Raw genomic sequence first — 18,429 nt, 5'->3', positions numbered from 1 at the left:
TTAGCCAGATGCCCAACGCCGGGTGTAAAGGCCGGGCGCCCACGGCCCTTGCAGGCTTCCCGAGGGCCGTGCTGTCCTTTCACTCCTCGGTCCTCAGCAGCCCATGTGGTGCTGCCGTCCTGGCATGACTGCGCCCTGTGCTGTCGGGAGGAGGTAAGATGGGCGACTTCTCGTGTCCACCTCCGGAAAGACTCTCCCTGACCACACCCGAGCCCCTTCCTCAACTGCGCCTAACCTTGGCCTACAAACGCAGCAGCATCTCAATACAAGCGGCTCCACTCGCACCCTGGTCTCCCTTCTGCTCGTCCACACACTGAGAGACCTGAACAAACGCTGCAGTGTTCTCCCCAGGAGGGTGGCACCACGCCCCCTTGGGTTCCTGCCTGGATGGGCCCAGGCTGCCAGGAGAAGAGAAGTGTCCCAGCCACATGAGCACCGGCTGTCTCCTGGTCTCTGTGGAAGGGAGGGTCTCGCTGTGATAAGACCCAGTTAGCAAACCTGAGTGCGGCTCACTTCCACTCTGCTCCAGGTCTCAACACGCTCCCTCCTTCCTCCCTCATGTGTCCTGTAATGTGACCATTCACCTCTGCACAGACTGGGTGCAGGAGATAAACCTACACTCCCCACTCCTGTCACTGGCACCAGTCACAAGAGCTGTGGGGTCACCACACAGCCTGACTGCCACGGCAGGGCAGCTCCGGGGCCCTCCCTCTCTGCCCTTTGATGGAGAAGTTTATTCTAGCCACAGCAAGAAACTATTCCCATTATATTTAGAAACAGATACAGAGTGTGTGTGTGTGTGTGTGTGTGTGTGTGTGTGTGTGTGTGTGTGTTACTGGGAACTGAAACCAGAGGCATTCTACCTCCAAGCTATACTCCCAGCCCTATTTTATTTTTATTTTTGAAACGAGGTCTTTGCTAGGTTGATGAGAGTCTCACTACTTGCTGAGGCTGTCCTGGAACCTGCGATCCTCCCAAGTACTGGGATTAAAGGTGCGCACCAATATGCCTGGCTTAAACAAATACATTTTAAAGAGCTATAGCAGTTTGAAACAGGAAAGAATTTGAGAGATCAGCTAGTACAGCTTTTGTGACTGACAGAGGAGACTGGAGCTCGAGAAGGCAGAGCAAGTACCGTTACCAGGTAGGTAACCGTGAGCCCACCAGGGACCCCGTCCTGAGTCCTCTGCAAAGGACAGGCTACTCCCCAACAGGCCCAGACTGTCCACACCACAAAGGCTCTGCCAAAGGCAGGTCAGTTTCTCATCTTTATGGGTTAGTTTACAAGTGGTCTTTTCTGCTGTAAAATGTGAGATGAATTCAAAATTACATGTTTTCCCCAAAGATACAGATTTTCCAATGACTGTTATAGTCAACTGTGAAATAACATTTCATATCTCTTAAAAAACAGGAAATATTCTGTCATGTGAACACTTGTATCATTTACAACTGTCTGATTTGAGTAATTCTTTTTTGTTGTTGCAGAGTTGAGACCTGGCCTTCAAGCACCTTGAAAGGCCAGTGTTCTGAAACTCAACAGGGAGGCATTAAACTAACAAACTAACAAACAAAAACTAACTAACAAAATAACAAACAACCCTTTACTTTAGCAGCATCTCCAATAGAGGGTTTCTTGTGGAGAAAATCCAAGGCCTCTTTCAGCCCTGCCCTGGGCAGCCCCTTAGATGTCTGCTGCGATCCCATTCTCATCTGCTCCTCCAGCTTTAAACCATAAAAGCAAACGGGGAAAGTCATCTCCTTCAGGAACTCTAGTTCTAGTGCTGGTAGCGGTACTCCATTAGAAACCAGATGAATGTTTACGGAAGCTTGTGTTTTGCAAGTCAAAATTTCTCAGTGTAGTTTTTATTCAGGAATTTAGATGAGTACTCGGTATTGATGTCACTGGTTCCAACATAAACTTTTGAATGCTTTTATCTCTACTCTCCACCTCTCTTTGGTTTGTGGCTTGGTTCATTTTAAACTACTGGTGCTAATTGTATTTGTTTAAAAATAACTGCATCTATGTCAATTATTTCTGAGTGGAAAAATAAATCCTGCTCACAGCAGTGTTCTCCAGTGCAGAGAGTCAGCCAAGGCCCAAAATGAGCTGGAAGGGCAGTCTTCATCTCAGAGCACTTTCATAAATCAAGTGGCATGGCTTTTCCCCAAGCCCTGGAGAACAGAGAGGAAACCAACATTCTCGTCCACACAAGCCAAGGTGCAGGGTGGGGCTTCTAGGAACTGCAAACTCTACTGTTGCATTACTCCAGATCGACACAGGAACAACAGATATATTTTCTTACCATATTTTTATTCTTTGCCATTTTCTATTTATGCTATCTTGTTTTCCCCAAGCCCTACAAATACTGTTCTATTTATAAATATGTCTCAAGTTTCTCAAGCTCAGTTTCTATCATTGTTTCTCGGTATATTTTTTTTGACTGTTATTGACTGATTTATGTACCACTAAAATTTGCATGTTGACTTTTGTTCAGCAAATTTTGAATTTGTTGGTTCCTAATGTGACTGTATTTGGAACTGAGACCTATAAAGAGGTAATCAGAGCTAAGAGAGGTTGTATGAGTGGGATTCTAACCCAATGATCTTATTCTTAGGATATGCTTGTTGAAATATTTAAAGCTAAAGTCTATAACTTATTTTATAAAACCAGTATTACAGCTGGGCGTGGTGGCATATGCTTATAATTCCAGCATTCAGGAGGCTGAGACCAGAGAACTGTGTTTGCGGACAGTCTCAGCTAGTTAGTGATGCCCTTCATAACTCAGTGAGACCCTGCTTCAAAAATAAAAAGACTCCGGGCGTGGTGGTGCACGCTTGTAATCCCCGTGCTTGGGAGGCGGAGGCAGGAGGATCGCGCAGGTTCGCAGCCAGCCTTGCTGACTTAAGAGACCCTGTTTCCAAATAAAAATATAAAAAATAGGTGTCTGGGAGTGTAGCCCGGAGGTAGGATTTCTAGGAACCCCATTACCACCAAAAAAAAAAAAAAAAAAAAAAAAGAAAAAGAAAAATCAATAAACAAAAGACTAAAAAATAAAAAACAGGGCTAGAAGTCAGGCGTGGTGGCAGACGCTTGTAATACCAGCATTTGGGAGGTTGAGACCGGAGGATCACGGTTTACGGACAGCCTCAGCTACTTAGTGAGGCCCTCCACAACTTAGTGAGACCTTGTCCCAAAATAAAGAATAAGAAATAGGGCCAGGGTGTAGCTCAGAGGTCGAATGCCCCTGAGTTCCATCCCCAGACCTGCCAAAAACAAACAAACAAACAAACAAACAAACAAACAAAAAACAGAGCTGGAGGTGTCACTTGGAGGCACAATGCCCCTGGGTTCCATCTCTCTAGTACCACCAAAAAAAAAAAAAAAAAAAGTATTATAAAACAGGTGGTATGGGAGAGAGGAGGAACACAAATATGGCAGAACACTAGTTGCTGAATTTGGAGTGTTTTTTTTTTTTTTTTAGCTTTTTTGTATGTTTAAACATATTCATGATAAAGTTGAGGTAATTACTCCAAACTGTTACCTCTGAACTATGGATCAGGATTTGAAGGGTAGAATAATAGTGTGCAAAATGAGATGTGTGATCATGTGTGATACATGTGTATACATGCGCTTTTCCAGGGAAAGGATTCATAACAGTCATCTACACTCAAGTAGTCTATATCCCACTACCAAAAGGGTATAAAACCACCACTCTAGAAAGAAGCAAAAGAATAGGAAAAAAAAAAAAACCTTAAAACTTGCTTGTAAAGCAGATACTGCATATATTTTAAAAGTTAGTGGGAAACGTCCTGAAACCACACGATAATCTGAAGTATCTCAAGATGTGAGGGGCAGGTTTTCTTCTGGAAGCTGTTTTAACGATACATTAAAGGCAGCAAGTTCCCTAGGCAAAGAAAGAGAGCCTCCCCTTGCAGCTCTACACTGATGTTGACATTCAGACCCCTTCGGCCATCCTGGCCCCGCTTTCTGCACACTCCCAAGGTAAGAAGCAGGTCATTAGTTGCAAACATCAGACTGCAACTGCACATCTTCATATTATTTTTCATTAATTTTCAAATCAAGCAAGAGATGAGAGAAGACACTGCATTTTTACATGTCCAGCTCAAATAGGCCTGCCAGGGATCCGATAACCACCTTCCTCCTATGCTAAGGTGTGTGTGGACCCTCAGGCTTCTCTGCCCTGAAGATCACTTTTGAAAGTAGTGGAGCCTCTGTTGGGTGCAAATCTTGCCTGTGAGGGAGAGCCATGACCAGGCCAGGAGGCGGGGGGTGAGGAGCGCCCACTACTGCCACACAGGCTGTGTTCTTACAGTGAGCACGGCCCCGTGTCCGCGTGCCTGGCTGACCCACAGCCACAGCCATGGCCCTGCCAGTGCCTCCAGCCAGTGTCCACGGCTCCAAAGCACTCGCTGTGCGCATCAACGCGGCTGAAGCCCCGCATACTTGGCTATGCCACACAGCATCCCAGGCTCCGCCCCTCCACGCAGACCTCGCACGCGCCGCAGGCACAGCAGCCGTGCCTGACGTGTCGGCCTCTCCACAGGCTCAGGCGCATCGGGACCCTGCGCTGAGCCTCACAGGTGAGAGGGATGTGAGCCGAGGATTTCACTTACATATTTTTCTTTTTTTTAAATTACTTTATTGGTATGTTGTTGTCTCACATCATTATGCAGTTTAGAGTGATGAGGACAGACATGCACACAGGACTCGGTGAGCTTCCTCCTTAAGTGTTCTTTTCTTTTCTTTTCTTTTGGTGGTACTGGGGTTCCTGAAAGCCCTTCTACCTCCGGGCTACACTCCCAGACCTATTTTTACTTTTTTTTATTTTTATTTTGGAAACAGGGTCTCCTAAGCCAGCGCGCGCGGCTGGCTTCGAACCAGCGTGATCCTACTGTCTCTGCCTCCCGAGCGCAGGGATTACAAGCGTGTGCCACCACGCCCGGCGTTCCTTATGTGTTCTTAAGTGCTTCCGTATCTGTTCTCTCATTTCATCAGGACAAATGTCCTGGACCTGGGCAGGACACAGTTCACCCCCTTACACAGAGGAGGAAGCGGAGGCAGAAGAGGTCAGGTGCTTCGCACAAGCCACTAACAGGATCCTCTTTAAGGAGACCTTAGTGATGGTGAAACTTTGTCATTAATCTAATCCTTTGTATAAACATGCTAATACATAATTAGAAGCTTATGGGTTAGGTGTGGTGGTGCACGCCTATAATCCTAGTACTTAGGAGGCTGAGACAGGAAAAATGCAGGTTTGCCCCAACAACCTAGCAAGGCCCTCTGCAACTTAGTGAGACCCTGCTTCAAAATAAAAAATTAAAATTAAAAATAGGGCTGGGAATACAGCTCAAAGGTAAATGCCCTTGGGTTCAATCATCAGTACCACAATAATAAGAGGGTTTTTTAAAAACCCTATGTGGTGAGCAAGGGAAGAAATTTATTGTTGAAAATATCTTTTTTTATAAATTTAGTAAAACTAATTCTGAAAAATGACTATAAACTTGTCCTTTTATTTGAAAAAATGAAAACATGCAATAAATATGTAGTGACTAGTTGAAAGTAATTCAATTTTTAAAAGTTGCTCAAAAACCAAAGTTTTATATATACTTCGTGCTTTGACCAATATTATATCTAAGGTAGAAAACATTCTAGCACTTTATGGATTCTACTAAACTTGGAGAACACAATTTTATGTTTACAACAGTTTTAACTACTCAATCATTATATTAAAAATGAATTCTTTTTTTTCCTTTCTTTTTTTGGTGGAACTGGGGTTCCTGGAAGCCCTTCTACCTCCGGGCTACACTCCCAGACCTATTTTATATTTTTGAAACAGGGCCTCTTAAGCCAGTGTGGCTGGCTTCAAACCAGCGCGATCCTCCTGTCTCTGCCTCCCAAGCGCGGGGATTACAAGCATGTACCACCACGCCTGGAGCAAAAGTGAATTCTAAGTATATAATTTTATGTGTGTGTGTGTGTGTGTGTGTGTGTGTGTGTGTGTGTGTGTGTGTGTTTTGGTAGTACTAGGGATGAAACCCAGGGACCTTCTACCTCCCGGCTACATTCCCAGACTTATTTTCTATTTTATTTGGAAACAGGGTCTCACTAAGTGGCTGAGAGCCTCACTAAGCAGCTGAAGCTGGCTTTGAACCTGTGCGATCCTCCTGTCTCAGCCTCCCAAGTACTGGGATTACAAGCATGCACCACCATGTCCAGCTTGATTATTATATATTATATCATAATATCAAACAAGCAGTTTTTGAGTGTGTATACTAGGAATTGCACCAAGGAGCATTTTATCTTCAAGCTATAGCCCCAGCTCATTTTATTTTTTATTCTGGAACAGGGTCTTGCTAAGTTTCTAAGGATCTCACTAAGTTGCTGAGGCCTCAACCTCCCAGATTACAGGCATATGCTACCATGCCCAGCTTTAAAAACAAACACAGACACAAAGAAGAAAAAAAAAAACCACCTTGAAATTAGATTTTTAGAGCCGGGCGTGGTGGCACATGCTTGTAATCCCAGCATTCGGGAGGCTGAGACAGGAGGATTGTGGTTTGTAGACAGCCTAAGCTACTTAGTGAGGCGCTCTGCAACTTAGTGAGACCCTGTTTCAAAATAAAAAGAATAAAAATAGGGTAGAGGGTGTGGCTTGGAGGTCAAATGCCCCTGGGTTCCATCCCCAGACCCACCAAAAAAAAAAAAATTAGATTTTTAAAAAACATACCAGAGTTTTAGAACCACAAAATAACTCCTTGTGGTATTCTGATTCATTTCCTTCTAGTTCTTTTTACTATGTGGATGTGTTTGTCTCGGTTGTTTAATGATGTGGCAATATACCACACATACCATCTCTTAATCCTGACTTTTTTTTCTGTTTAACATCCTAAAAGTTCTTTCAGATTGCCACATCATCTTCATAATCACATCTATAATTTATTGAGCTACCACATATTCTTTTAAGTGGTTATAACCAAGGTTTATGTCATCATTCTCCTATTTTCAGTCAAGAAGGACCAAAACTTTTGACATCTATCATATGCAATGCTTTGTTGATCACAGCTAAGTCTATCCATTTTTGTTTCTTTTAGATAAATTCTAAAGGCATATTACAAAAGCAGATGATACTCTGTAAGCTTGTGTGTGTGTGTGTGTGTGTGTGTGTGCATGTGTGCGTTGCTGGGGACTGTACCTAGAGGCATCTGTCTCAGCCTCCTAAGCACTCAGATTATAGGCATATGCCACCACACCTGGCAATCTGCCAGCACTTTGAGGTACCCTGGCAAAATGCTTCCCCAAAGGTCTAATACACATTAATATTAGGAATAAATGAGAATGCTTATTTATAGTCTTGTCTTAATCAGAAAAATCATCTGCATTATTTTATATTTGCTAATAAGTGAAAAATATACCCTCACTGTGCTCATTTTATATTGTCCCTCGAGAATGAATATTTTTCTACCTTTTGATTATTAACTAAACTTCCTCCTTTGAGAATTACTCATTTATATTCATTATCTACTTACCAGCTGGCTATTTATATACATTTTTAAAACAAAATTATATGGACACTATAAAATTAAAATGTTGAGCTGGGCGCGGTGGTGCACACTTGTAATCCCAGCATTTGGAGGCTGAGACAGAAGGATAATGGTTCGTGGACAGCCTCAGCTACTTAGTGAGGCCCTTTGCAGTTCAGTGAGACTCTGTTTCAAAATAAAGAATAAAATATAGGGCTGGGGTGAAGCTCGAAGGTAGAATGTACCTGGGTTCCATCCCCAGTACTGAAAAGAAAAATTAAAATGTTAACTCAATATTTATTATGTTGGTGGAAATACTTCTCCAGTCTACGTTTCACTTAAACCTTTTTTTCTAGTTTTTACCTGGACAGCTTTGCACTTTTCCTTTGTGGTTCTTTAGAGGCGTTGGCAGCAGCTCCCCCTCTCATCCCCTTCTCCCTCCTGAGCCCCATGGTTTCACATAGGCCTCACCTGTTGGTCATCTGGAGTCCAGATGCCACACGTGATTTGACTTTCCAAGTTGATCTCGGATGACCAGTGTCTTTGTCCACTGACAGAACCAACCAGGACAAACCCATCTCGATAGGAAATAAGCGCTTGAGTCCCATCGTGGCTCCACGTGAAGTCACTCACCTGCGAGACACACAGAGAAAAGGGTGGATTTGGAACCTCAAAGGGAGAGCACTTTGATCAAAGGCTAGATGTAGTCACTAACTTAGTTTTTGGTCTATACCAAAAGGGCCTAAAGAAAAGCAATGTTAAATGAAATCCAGAACGGACCATGTGTTGGCAGAGCAGGTAGGTAGTCATGCTGGCACTGTCATATGTGGTTTGAGGCATCAATTCATTAGGTTCCATAACGACTGTCCACAGAAATATTATCACCATCTACAGAGAAAACAAGGGCACCTGTAGGCTGAGTGACTTACCCTGTCATGCAGCAGGTGAGTGGCAGAGCAGAGAATGATGCCAGGGAAATCCGTTACCTAGCCTCCAAGCACTTATGATTAGTAACAAACTCTCTACCAATGTCTGTTGGTCACCTACTAAAACTAAGTGAAGCTCTAAGTTTGATTATGTTCCCCCATAGTCTTGCTAACACTTCTCTACTGAGGATTTAACTGAGAGGTACTCTCCCTCTGAGCTACACCCCAGCCCCTTTAAAAAAAAAAACAACACATGCTTTTATTGGTGCATTATAGTCTCACATCATAATGTAAACCATGTTGACACTGACATACACGCACAGCCCTTGGCCCCCCTCTCATGCTTTCCCATCTTCCCTCTTCCCCATACAGAGTGCTGAGATCGACACTGGGATTTTCACACATGTACACATAGCTGATGGTAGCAATTCCTTCAGTTAATCTCACTCTCCCCCTCCCCTTCCCTTCGAACATCTCCCGGGCTCCACTAAGTTTCTCTTCCTTATCTGGAGTCCTCTGGCGTCCCCACTACTCCCTAGCTTCTACATATTAGAGAACACATATGACCCTTCACTTTCTGTGATTGGCTAATCTTACTTAACATAATGTTCTCTAGGTCCTTCCATTTTCTTGGAAATGACATCATTTTGTTCTTATTTACTATTGAGTAGAATTCCATTGTGTGGATATCCCATAATTTTGAAATCTAGTCCACGGTTGACAGACACCTAGGTTCATTCCATAATTTGGCTATTCTGAATTATGCTACTATGAAAATGGGTATGCATGTATTACTGGGGTTCTCCAGTTTCAACCCCTTTGGAAAGATACCCAGGAGTAGTATAGGCAGATCATATGGTGGATCCATTCCCAAGTTTCTGAGGAATCTTCACGATGTTCTCCATAGTGGTCAAACTAATTTGCAATCCCACCAACAGTGTAGAAGAGTTCCAATCTCCCCACATCCTCGCCAATATTTATTTGACTTCCTGATGATTGCCATTCTGATTGGGTTAGATGGAAGCTGAGCATAGTGTGTGTGTGTGTGTGTGTGTGTGTGTGTGTGTGTGTGTGCGCGTGTGTGTAACCCAGGGGTGTTCTACCTTCAAGATACATACCCCAGCCCTATTTTATTTTTTAATTTGAAACAAGGTCTTACTAGGTTGATGGGAGTCTCACTACTTGCTCAGACTGTCCTCAAAGCTACAATCTTTCTGTTTCAGTCTCCCAAATTCTAGGATTATAGGCATGCACCACCATGCTTGGCTAGTTTTGATTTTCATCTCCCTTATTGTTAGTGATGTTGAACATTTTTTTCAAGCATTTATTGGCCATTTGTATTTCATCTTTTGTTAAGTGCCTATTCAATTTTATTGCCATTTCTTAATTTGAATATTGTTAAACAGGATCTCGCTGAGTTGCTGAGCGTCTCACTATGTTGCTGAGGCTTGTATTAAGCTTGTCATCCTCCCATTTCACTCTCCCAAGTACTGGGATTACAGGTGTACACCACTATACACAGCTAACAATATTCTCTTGTATAAAAATGAAGGAAAAATAGAGACATTACTTATACTTGAATACTAGTTTATGAAATACATTTACTACATCTATTCAAATGATCACATTTTTTCCTCTAATAACCTATTGTGGTGAATTACTTATATGCATTTTATAATATTTTTTCTTTTTCTTTTTGTGGTACTGGGGTTCCTGGAAACCCTTATCCTCTGTGCTACACTCCCAGACCTATTTTTATATTTTTATTTGGAAACAGGGTCTCTTAAGCCAGCAAGGCTGGCTTCAAACCTGGGCAATCCTCCTGTCTCCACCTCCCAAGTGCGAGGATTACAAGCGTGCGCCACCATGCCTGGCTATAATATTTTTTCTAACTATCCTTATATATCTGTGGATAATGCGAGACTAATGTATAAATTAACACATGCAGTTACATATTTCTCTCAACATTATCATTTATTCTCATCTTATAAATTTTAATATGTTTTAACCCAGGAGCTACTGAACCATATAAAATTTCCAAGATGCCACGATTTCTTAAATTTATATTTTTGTTACTACTTTCTAACCCAGCTGTGTTGTGTTCAGAGATCATAGTCTGTAATCATGACACCTACCACTGAAGATCAGTTAAGTCTTTATTTATGCTCTAAAAAGGGGGTTGGCAGACAACAGCCTATGGCAAATTTGCCCTATCACTTCTATTTGTATAATCTAAAAACTTAGAATGGCAGGGCATGGTGGCACATACTTGTAATCCCAGTACTTGGGAGGCTGAGACAGGAGGATCACACAGGTTCAAAGCCAGCCCCAGTAATTTAGTGAGGCTCTCAGGAGCTTAGTGAGACCCTGTTTCCAAATAAAATAGAAAATAGGTATGGGAGTATAGCCTACAGGTAGAAGACCCCTGGATTCCATCCCTAGTACCACAAAAAGTAATAATAATAAAATAAAATACTTAGAACACCTTAAAATGGTTGAAGAAACAAAGAATAATAGAATGATTTTGTTATTCATGAAATTATATGAAATTCAAATTTTAATATCCATAAAGTTTTTTTTATCAATAGTTTTTAGAATTGTTTTCTCTTATTATATAGAACTTAATATCTATATCACGATTTTGACTCCCCATCTACAAAACCTAACATATTCATTAGGTGCCCCTTTATAGAAAGGGTTTGCAGAATCTTATCTAAGACCATGATTGATTTCTGCTAGGTGTTTTGTATTTGAGAAAAAATGTATGTCCTCTACTTAGCAGAGTCAGAATCTATACACGTCCATTAGGTCAAGCTTGTTCATTGTGTTGCTTAGATCTCCTGTATCTTTGCTGGTTATTGCTGACACTTCTGAGTATGTCAATGGATTTATCAATTTTTCCTTTCAGCTCTATCAGTATCCTTCACATATTTTGATAGTATTAATAAGAACATATAGCTGGGCGTGGTGGCACATGCTTGTAATCCCCACGCTTGGGAGGCGGAGACAGGAGGATCGCACAGGTTCGAAGCCAGCCTTGCTGGCTTAAGAGACCCTGTTTCCAAATTTAAAAAAGCATAAAAATAGGTCTGAGAGTGTAACCCGGAGGTAGAAGGGCTTCCAGGAACCCCAGTACCACCCCCCCAAAATATATTAAAAACACATGTTCTTGAAGCCGGGCGTTGTGGTGCACGCTTGTAACTTTGTACCTGAAAAGCTGATACAGGAGGACTAAAGGTTGGCAGCCAGCCTCAGCTACTAAGTGAGGCCCTCTGCAACTTAGTGAGACCCTGTTTCAAAAAAATAAAAAATAAGGCTGGGGGTGTAGCTTGGAGGTAGAATGACCCTGGGTTTCATCCCTAGAACCCCCCCCCCCACACACACACACTTGATAAACCACAACTTTTATTATTATTATTTGGTTAGTCTCTGTAAACCAAGTAATACTTTCTGCCTTTAAGCTACTTTACCTGATACACCAGCTTTATTTTTAGCCCTTGGTATTTCTTTTCCATTTTAGATGTTCCTCTTGCTTTATTTTTTTATTAGAAAATTTAGTCCATTTACATTTATTCTACTTGGTGTCAGATTTGATTCTTAATGTACTGTTGCGTTTTGTCAGTTTGTACCACCTTTTGTTCATTCTCCTCTTTCTTCTTCCTTGACGTTGAGGGTCAACCTCAGGGATGCTCTTCCTCTGAGTTATACCCCCAGCATATTTTATTTTTTGAAACAGGGTATTGCTGAGTGTCTTGTTAAGTGACCGAGGCTGTCTCTGAACTTGTGATCTTCCTATCTCAGCCTCCTAAGTACAGGGATTACAGGCGTGCACCACTATGTGACTGGTCCTTTTATTTCTTTTTAATCTCTTCTAACAAGAAAAAAATTACTCTATAATCTTCACTGTTGCTTATACTTGAGAATATTTCTTCAAAATTTTGAGTTTAGTAGATAGATCACATTTCAGAAAATAAATGAACAAATATAAAAGGACATGATCTTTTGGCTGTTTCCCATCAGGAGATAAGGGTCTGTGCTGAGAGATCGGCAACGTTTCTATTGTGATACGGGCACAGATCTGTGAGACAGCTTGTGACGAACTTCTCTGAGGTCCTGAAAAAAGTCATTTTCTCAGGTAAACTCAGAACTTTGGCTTCAGTCATATTATACCCCAGCCAATTATACTATCTAGTTTTCCTTAAGATTTAAAGCAACATTCTTTCAGAGATAACACCATTACACTCTCCAATAAAATTTAAAAGTTCTTCCATTTTTGCAAAGACAATGTTATTTTTGCATGCATTTAACTATCGTGAAAAAGAGTGGTAGTAAGAGAAAAAACATTTTTTCTTTCTCTCTTTTTTTTTTAGGTCTGGGGATGGAACCCAGGGGCATTCGACCTCCAAGCTACACCCCTGACCTATTTTTATTCTTTATTTTGAAACCAGGTCTCACTGAGTTGTAGAGGGCCTCTGCGAAAGAGAAAAAAAACATTTTCTTAATAGAAGTCTAAAGCATATAGCTGGTAAAAAGAAGTTACTCAAAGATACTAGCACCCCCCTCCATATCTATCTCCTTGAACATTTATCATTTCTTCCTGACAGAAAAAGTGAAAATCCTTTCTTTTAGCTTTTTTGGAATATATAGTACATTATCATTATTGATAGTCATCCTACCGGGCAATACCATACTAAAATTTCTTTTCCTATCTAGCTATAACTTGAAACCCACTGGCAAACCTCTCCCCGTCCAAGCCTCTCTTACTCTTCCTTTCAACTTCTATGAGACTACCTTTTTTAGATTTCAATAATGAGTGAAACTGTGTAAAATTTGCCTCTCTGTGCTTGGCGTATTCACTTAACATAAACAATGCCATCGAGTGCCATCCATGGTGTTGTAAATGACAGTACTTCATCCTTTTTGTGGCCAAGTAGTATTCATTGCATGTGTGTACTCTCTCTACTTACTCATCAATGGAGGGACCCTTGTTTCTATTTCTTGGCTATTGTGAAATCTGCTGCAATGAACATAGGAGTGCAGCTGTCTCTTCAACACATGGATTTCATTTTTTCTTTGTTTTGTTTTGTGTTTGCAGTACTGGGGATTGAACCCTGGCCCCTGCACATGCTAAGCACATGCTCTACCACCAGACTAAATCCCTAGCCCATTTCCTTTGGGATTGTGGGATTCTATTAGTTCTGTTTTTAATTTTTTGAGGAGCATCTACACTGTTTTTCGTAATGGCTGCACGAGGGTTTCCTTTTCTTCACATCCACCAGCTCTGGTCACCTCCTGTCTTTTGATCACAGCCATTCTGACTTGAGGCTTCTCATTGTGCTTCTGATTGTATTTTCCTGATGATTAGGAATGCTGAGCATTATTTTATATATACCTGATGGACACTATATATTTCCTTTTGAGAAATGCCTATTTAGGTCTACCACCTAGTTTTTAATTTGATTATTATTATTTTTCTGTCTATAAGCTAAAGTCTTTTTTTATTCTGGACATTAACCCCTCGTCAGATGCACAGCTTGCATATATTTCCTCCTACTCTGAAGATTGTCTCATCTCTTACTGTTTCCTTTGTTGTGCAGAAGCTTTTAGGTCTGATATAATTCAATTTGTCTATTTTTGTCTCCTGTACTTTGGGGGTTTTATCCCCAAAAACTCTAAATTAAAAAAAAAACAAAAAAACACTAAAGCACTAGCAATCACACACACACAAACAGGTGATATAGGATGTTCACATAAATATTAACTGGGTTTACTAGGTCAGCATGTGATAAGAATATATCACAACTGAAAAAATAAAACCAGAGGCCAAGCATTAAATTGCTGAGAAAAAACATAGCAGAAAGTTCTCTGCTGGTTGTTTTTCAACTGCAGAGGGTCACAACGCTCTTGCTTTATTGACGAGCATTCTCAGACGTGGATTAATTGAAGCTGAGCAGGAGCCTGACCACCCCATGGCCTGAGGCAGCTTTTCATTAGACTGGCTTACAGCCTGTGCCTGGCACAGCCGTCTTCAGTGATTAATAATGTAAAATAACGAATGCACTGTTCCAGACTCTTTTTTGAAACAAAGGACTTACCATCATTTCCTCAAAATGGAATTGTTAGGGCCATCACTTAGCTTTGCCGTGTGTTTGGTTACTTTGCAACAATAAAAGGCATGCTCTTGCGCAAGAATCACCTGCCACTGCTTCTAAAAAGTGGCACTTTTCTGTGAGCTGGCTTCACGGATGCTCCTCCTCCAAGCCACAGGACGGCTCCTTTCACCGATACTTTTCCAGGTACTCTACCAGCACTTCATTAGCACTTGTGCGTGCTGACTCCAGCTCCATCCACTCAGAAACGCTACTTGGATAGGAGCGGACTCCAACACAATTAAAAGTAACTGGCACACCCCTAAAATGCCAGTGTTTACTGATGATGGTGGCTCATTGGGTTCTCAGGCTTAAAGAACCGAAGTTTCAAACTGGAAAATTCCATAAAAATTGGAATCAGTCACGAGATCATGGGGTGCTTTAGTGGACCTGGCAGGCATGGGCATCTTGTAAGGCGCTGGGTGCTGCCAGAGGTTCACTGGTCCACGGATGCTCACTGGCCTCCAGAGCTGAACACACTCTACCTTTCTTATTTCTGATGTACGTATCTGTTCCAAACTCTCCGTGGAAACAAACATGGAGGATGACAGGTAGTGGCCACCACACAGCTGCCATCTGAGATGATGGTCTCCTCCTCAGAGGCTGCCACTGGGAGAAGCCAAGGGATGTTGGTGCTGCTTGGTGGGGGGTGGGCTTCTGAAGTGGCAATCAAGTCTTAGCATTTTGAGATATAGTATGAGTGCATGTATTTCTGTCAAAAGCGAGAAGTGTTTTTGTCTGGGAATAAGACTCAACCAGGATTTGAGTTCTCACCTCATTACCCATGAACCTCCTTGGGCAAGCTGCTAAAACTTGCCTGACTGGGACTTTTCTCCATTACCTGAGAATAACATTTTCAGAATAAGGTTCCTATGGAAATTGAAAGAAATAGCATATGAAATAGTCATGCACTTAGTTGGCATGTGTCTGTCCTAGCCTCTGTTTCCCTTCTTGCCCAAGTAATGACTTCAAGTGCTCCTGTCACCCTGAATCTGAAGACATGCCTCACCCTATCAGGTGGTCTTCCTAGAGAAGAGAAGAGGGTCCTCTTACACTTTGGCTGAAGGGAGAATCAAGGCCTATGGGCAACCTTACAGGAGACCTTCAACAACTGCTACCTCCCGGTCTCGAACCTGTCTGTGGGGTGACAGATGGCCCCTGTTTTGGGGCAGGCAGCTTGGGTGTCCAGGGGCTCTGAAGTAGCCATACAGCAAAATGCAGTATGCATTACAGTTACAAGCAGCGACGGTCTCTGCTGCAGATGGTGGTGCTGGTCTTTTCCATGTATAGATTTAGTCTTCACAGAGAACTTCTGAGGCAGGAACCATTATTGTCCCTGGATTACAGGTAAGGAAAGTGAGTCTTAGAGAAGTGTCTCCCACTCACAAGTCATGGTGTGAGATTCCTGGCTGCTGCGGTCTAACGCTACAGCAAACACCCCAGAAGCAGTGGGGATGTCTCATGGCCATGGAGGCTCCACACTGGCAGCTCTCCTTTTTTTCAAGAAGGCCAGTTCACAGTCATGGGCAGGTGCCGCCTCTCCCTATTCTCTCTCTCCAAGGGGGCATGTGGGAAAGCCATAGGGCTTTATTCAAGTCAATCAACATTGTTGTTTACCCTACTGAACAAATAAACTCACACAAAAAAGAATGCTGTCGCCGGGCGTGGTGGCGCACGCTTGTAATCCCCGCGCTTGGGAGGCAGAGACAGGAGGATCGCGCAGGTTCAAAGCCAGCCGCGCGCGCTGGCTTAGGAGACCCTGTTTCCAAGTAAAAATGTAAAAATAGGTCTGGGAGTGTAGACCAGAGGTAGAAGGGCTTCCAGGAACCCCAGTACCACAAAAAAAAAAAAAAAAAAAGAATGCTGTCTTCCTGCAGAGATAGATTTGTCTGCTGCAATGCCATCTCACAGAGATCCTTAGTCTGCTAATGTTGACAAGTGAATCTTTATTCCTTGCAATTTTAGTCCACCTGACCAGTCTGTATCCTTCAAACTTGGGCAGCTCATGGCTTATTCAAGCAACAGGCAGGAGAAGGAAGGCTGAGTATCCAGTGCCTTAGAACTGTGCAGTAAAAGCCAGGCTTGGTGGTGTGCACTTGTGATCCCAGTACCTGGGAGTCTGAGATGGAAGGATCACAGGTTCAGGGACTGCCTCAGCAAGTAGTGAGACTCTCATCAACCTAGCAAGACCTTGTTCCATAATAAGATAGGAAGAATGCTTCTGGGTTCAATCCCTAGTATAATACACACACACACACACACACACACACACACACACACACACACACACACACACACTCTCTCTCTCTCTCTCTCTCTCTCCCTCCCTCCCTCCCTCCCTCTCTCTCTCTCTCTCTTTCTGGTAAAGCAATCATGGAGAAATTCTGAGAGGGTGAAAGTGGTCCAAGAATACCCTCATTGACACATGCCCCCTGAAGACTGGGGTTCTCAAGTCATCATGGTATCAAATCCCCAGGATGGGAACCATCTGCACTGCCCTGTGTCCTTAGCCCAGGAGGAGAGCACCAGAGAGCCCACCCTCACAATGCAGGGGCAGCATGACCACCAGCCAGAACAATCGTGGAACAGTTCTAGAAATAGCCTGGCTCAGCGGGGAGGCCTCTTCGGAGCAACTGTTTTCCTCAGAGGGGACCTGGACCAGACAGGAAGAGCTGGAGATGACAGCAGGTGGTTGCGCTAATTGAAACCCGACAGAGAAGTGTGAAGACTCCTTCCATGGTGCGGCGTCATGAGAGGGGCATGAAGATCAGAGCGCAGGGAAACACTTCTAAATGGAGCAGAAAAGCGATGAACCGGGAGCACGGGGAGGATCACATGAGCAAGCGATCACAGCACCGGAGGACACAGTGACCGCACGTGGCCTAGGCGCGGACGGTTCTCACGGCAGGAGCCTGGCTGACAAGAAGTATGATTCCACACTCTCTTTTGGTCGAGTGACATGTTCAAGGTGAATGAGAGTCAAGTTTAACCATATTTATTTCTCATCTACCTCCTTCAGAAGAGCATTTCAACACTGTGCTGGAACGCTCGGCCTGGTGTTCCCTATGCAGCTGTCTGCACCATCGGAAGAGATCGCTGCTCACTCACCTGAGCCCCTCGGTCGTTGACCAGTTCCACAGACCACCTGCCTTCGTACTGGATCCACACAAATATTCCGCCATCCGCATCGCACGTGGCCAGCTTCTGGTACGGCTCATTCCACCTCACCAGCACGACCTAGCAAACACGGAAGATATTTACCAAAGGAAAAAAACCAGTGGGCCTGGGCCACTTTGACCAAGTGTCAAGATAAAGAGAGAACAGCTAGTCACAGGAAAAGGTTGGGGGAGAATATGCAGACTAGTAGAAGGGACACACTTGACATGGCTCCTTGGCAAACAATAGACACCTGAGCAAACAAAAACATATGGCAGGAGTGTGCCCAGGACCACGCACCCGGCACTCACAGGTGTGAACTGATCTCTCATCCCTCATTGGCTGGTCCTGTGTTGGGAAAAGGTTTTCACAAAATTCATTTTGTTTCTGAATAAGGGCATTATTTATTGAGTACAGTAAAAAGAAAGGGCAAGTCACTTCATTTTCCACTGAATGTGAAACTTCCTGCTTTTCCCTGGACTACCTTATTTCTGAATAGTTCAGCATCTAAACATGGCCAATTTGGAAAAGATACAGTTGAAAGATCTACGTTGTTTGGATTTACCACAGAGGAAATATAAAGAAATATATAAAGAAGCTATAAGCTTCACAGTTTGTGAGTATAAGAACCAAATTCTTAAATTTAGAATATTATG

General features: G+C 42.9%; 1 protein-coding gene across 2 annotated transcripts in view; it reads right to left on the bottom strand.

Moving 5' to 3' along the window:
• The window catches only part of TULP4 (TUB like protein 4), a gene marked incomplete at both ends in the record, with an annotated part of 151,747 nt that overhangs the window by 52,588 nt on the left and 80,730 nt on the right, over window positions 1–18,429 (bottom strand). For both annotated transcript variants that reach the window (XM_080700253.1, XM_080700254.1), the window contains 2 exons: window positions 8,014–8,175; window positions 17,726–17,854. In XM_080700253.1, coding sequence (XP_080556379.1) covers window positions 8,014–8,175; window positions 17,726–17,854 — 291 coding nt within the window. The remainder of the gene's footprint in view (window positions 1–8,013; window positions 8,176–17,725; window positions 17,855–18,429) is intronic.

Source organism: Muscardinus avellanarius (assembly GCF_963383645.1).
Source record: "Muscardinus avellanarius genome assembly, chromosome: 8".
NCBI classification, from domain to species: Eukaryota; Metazoa; Chordata; class Mammalia; order Rodentia; family Gliridae; genus Muscardinus; species Muscardinus avellanarius.
The sequence above is the reverse complement of the archived record's forward strand: the minus strand, read 5'-3'. Positions and strand labels throughout refer to the sequence as shown.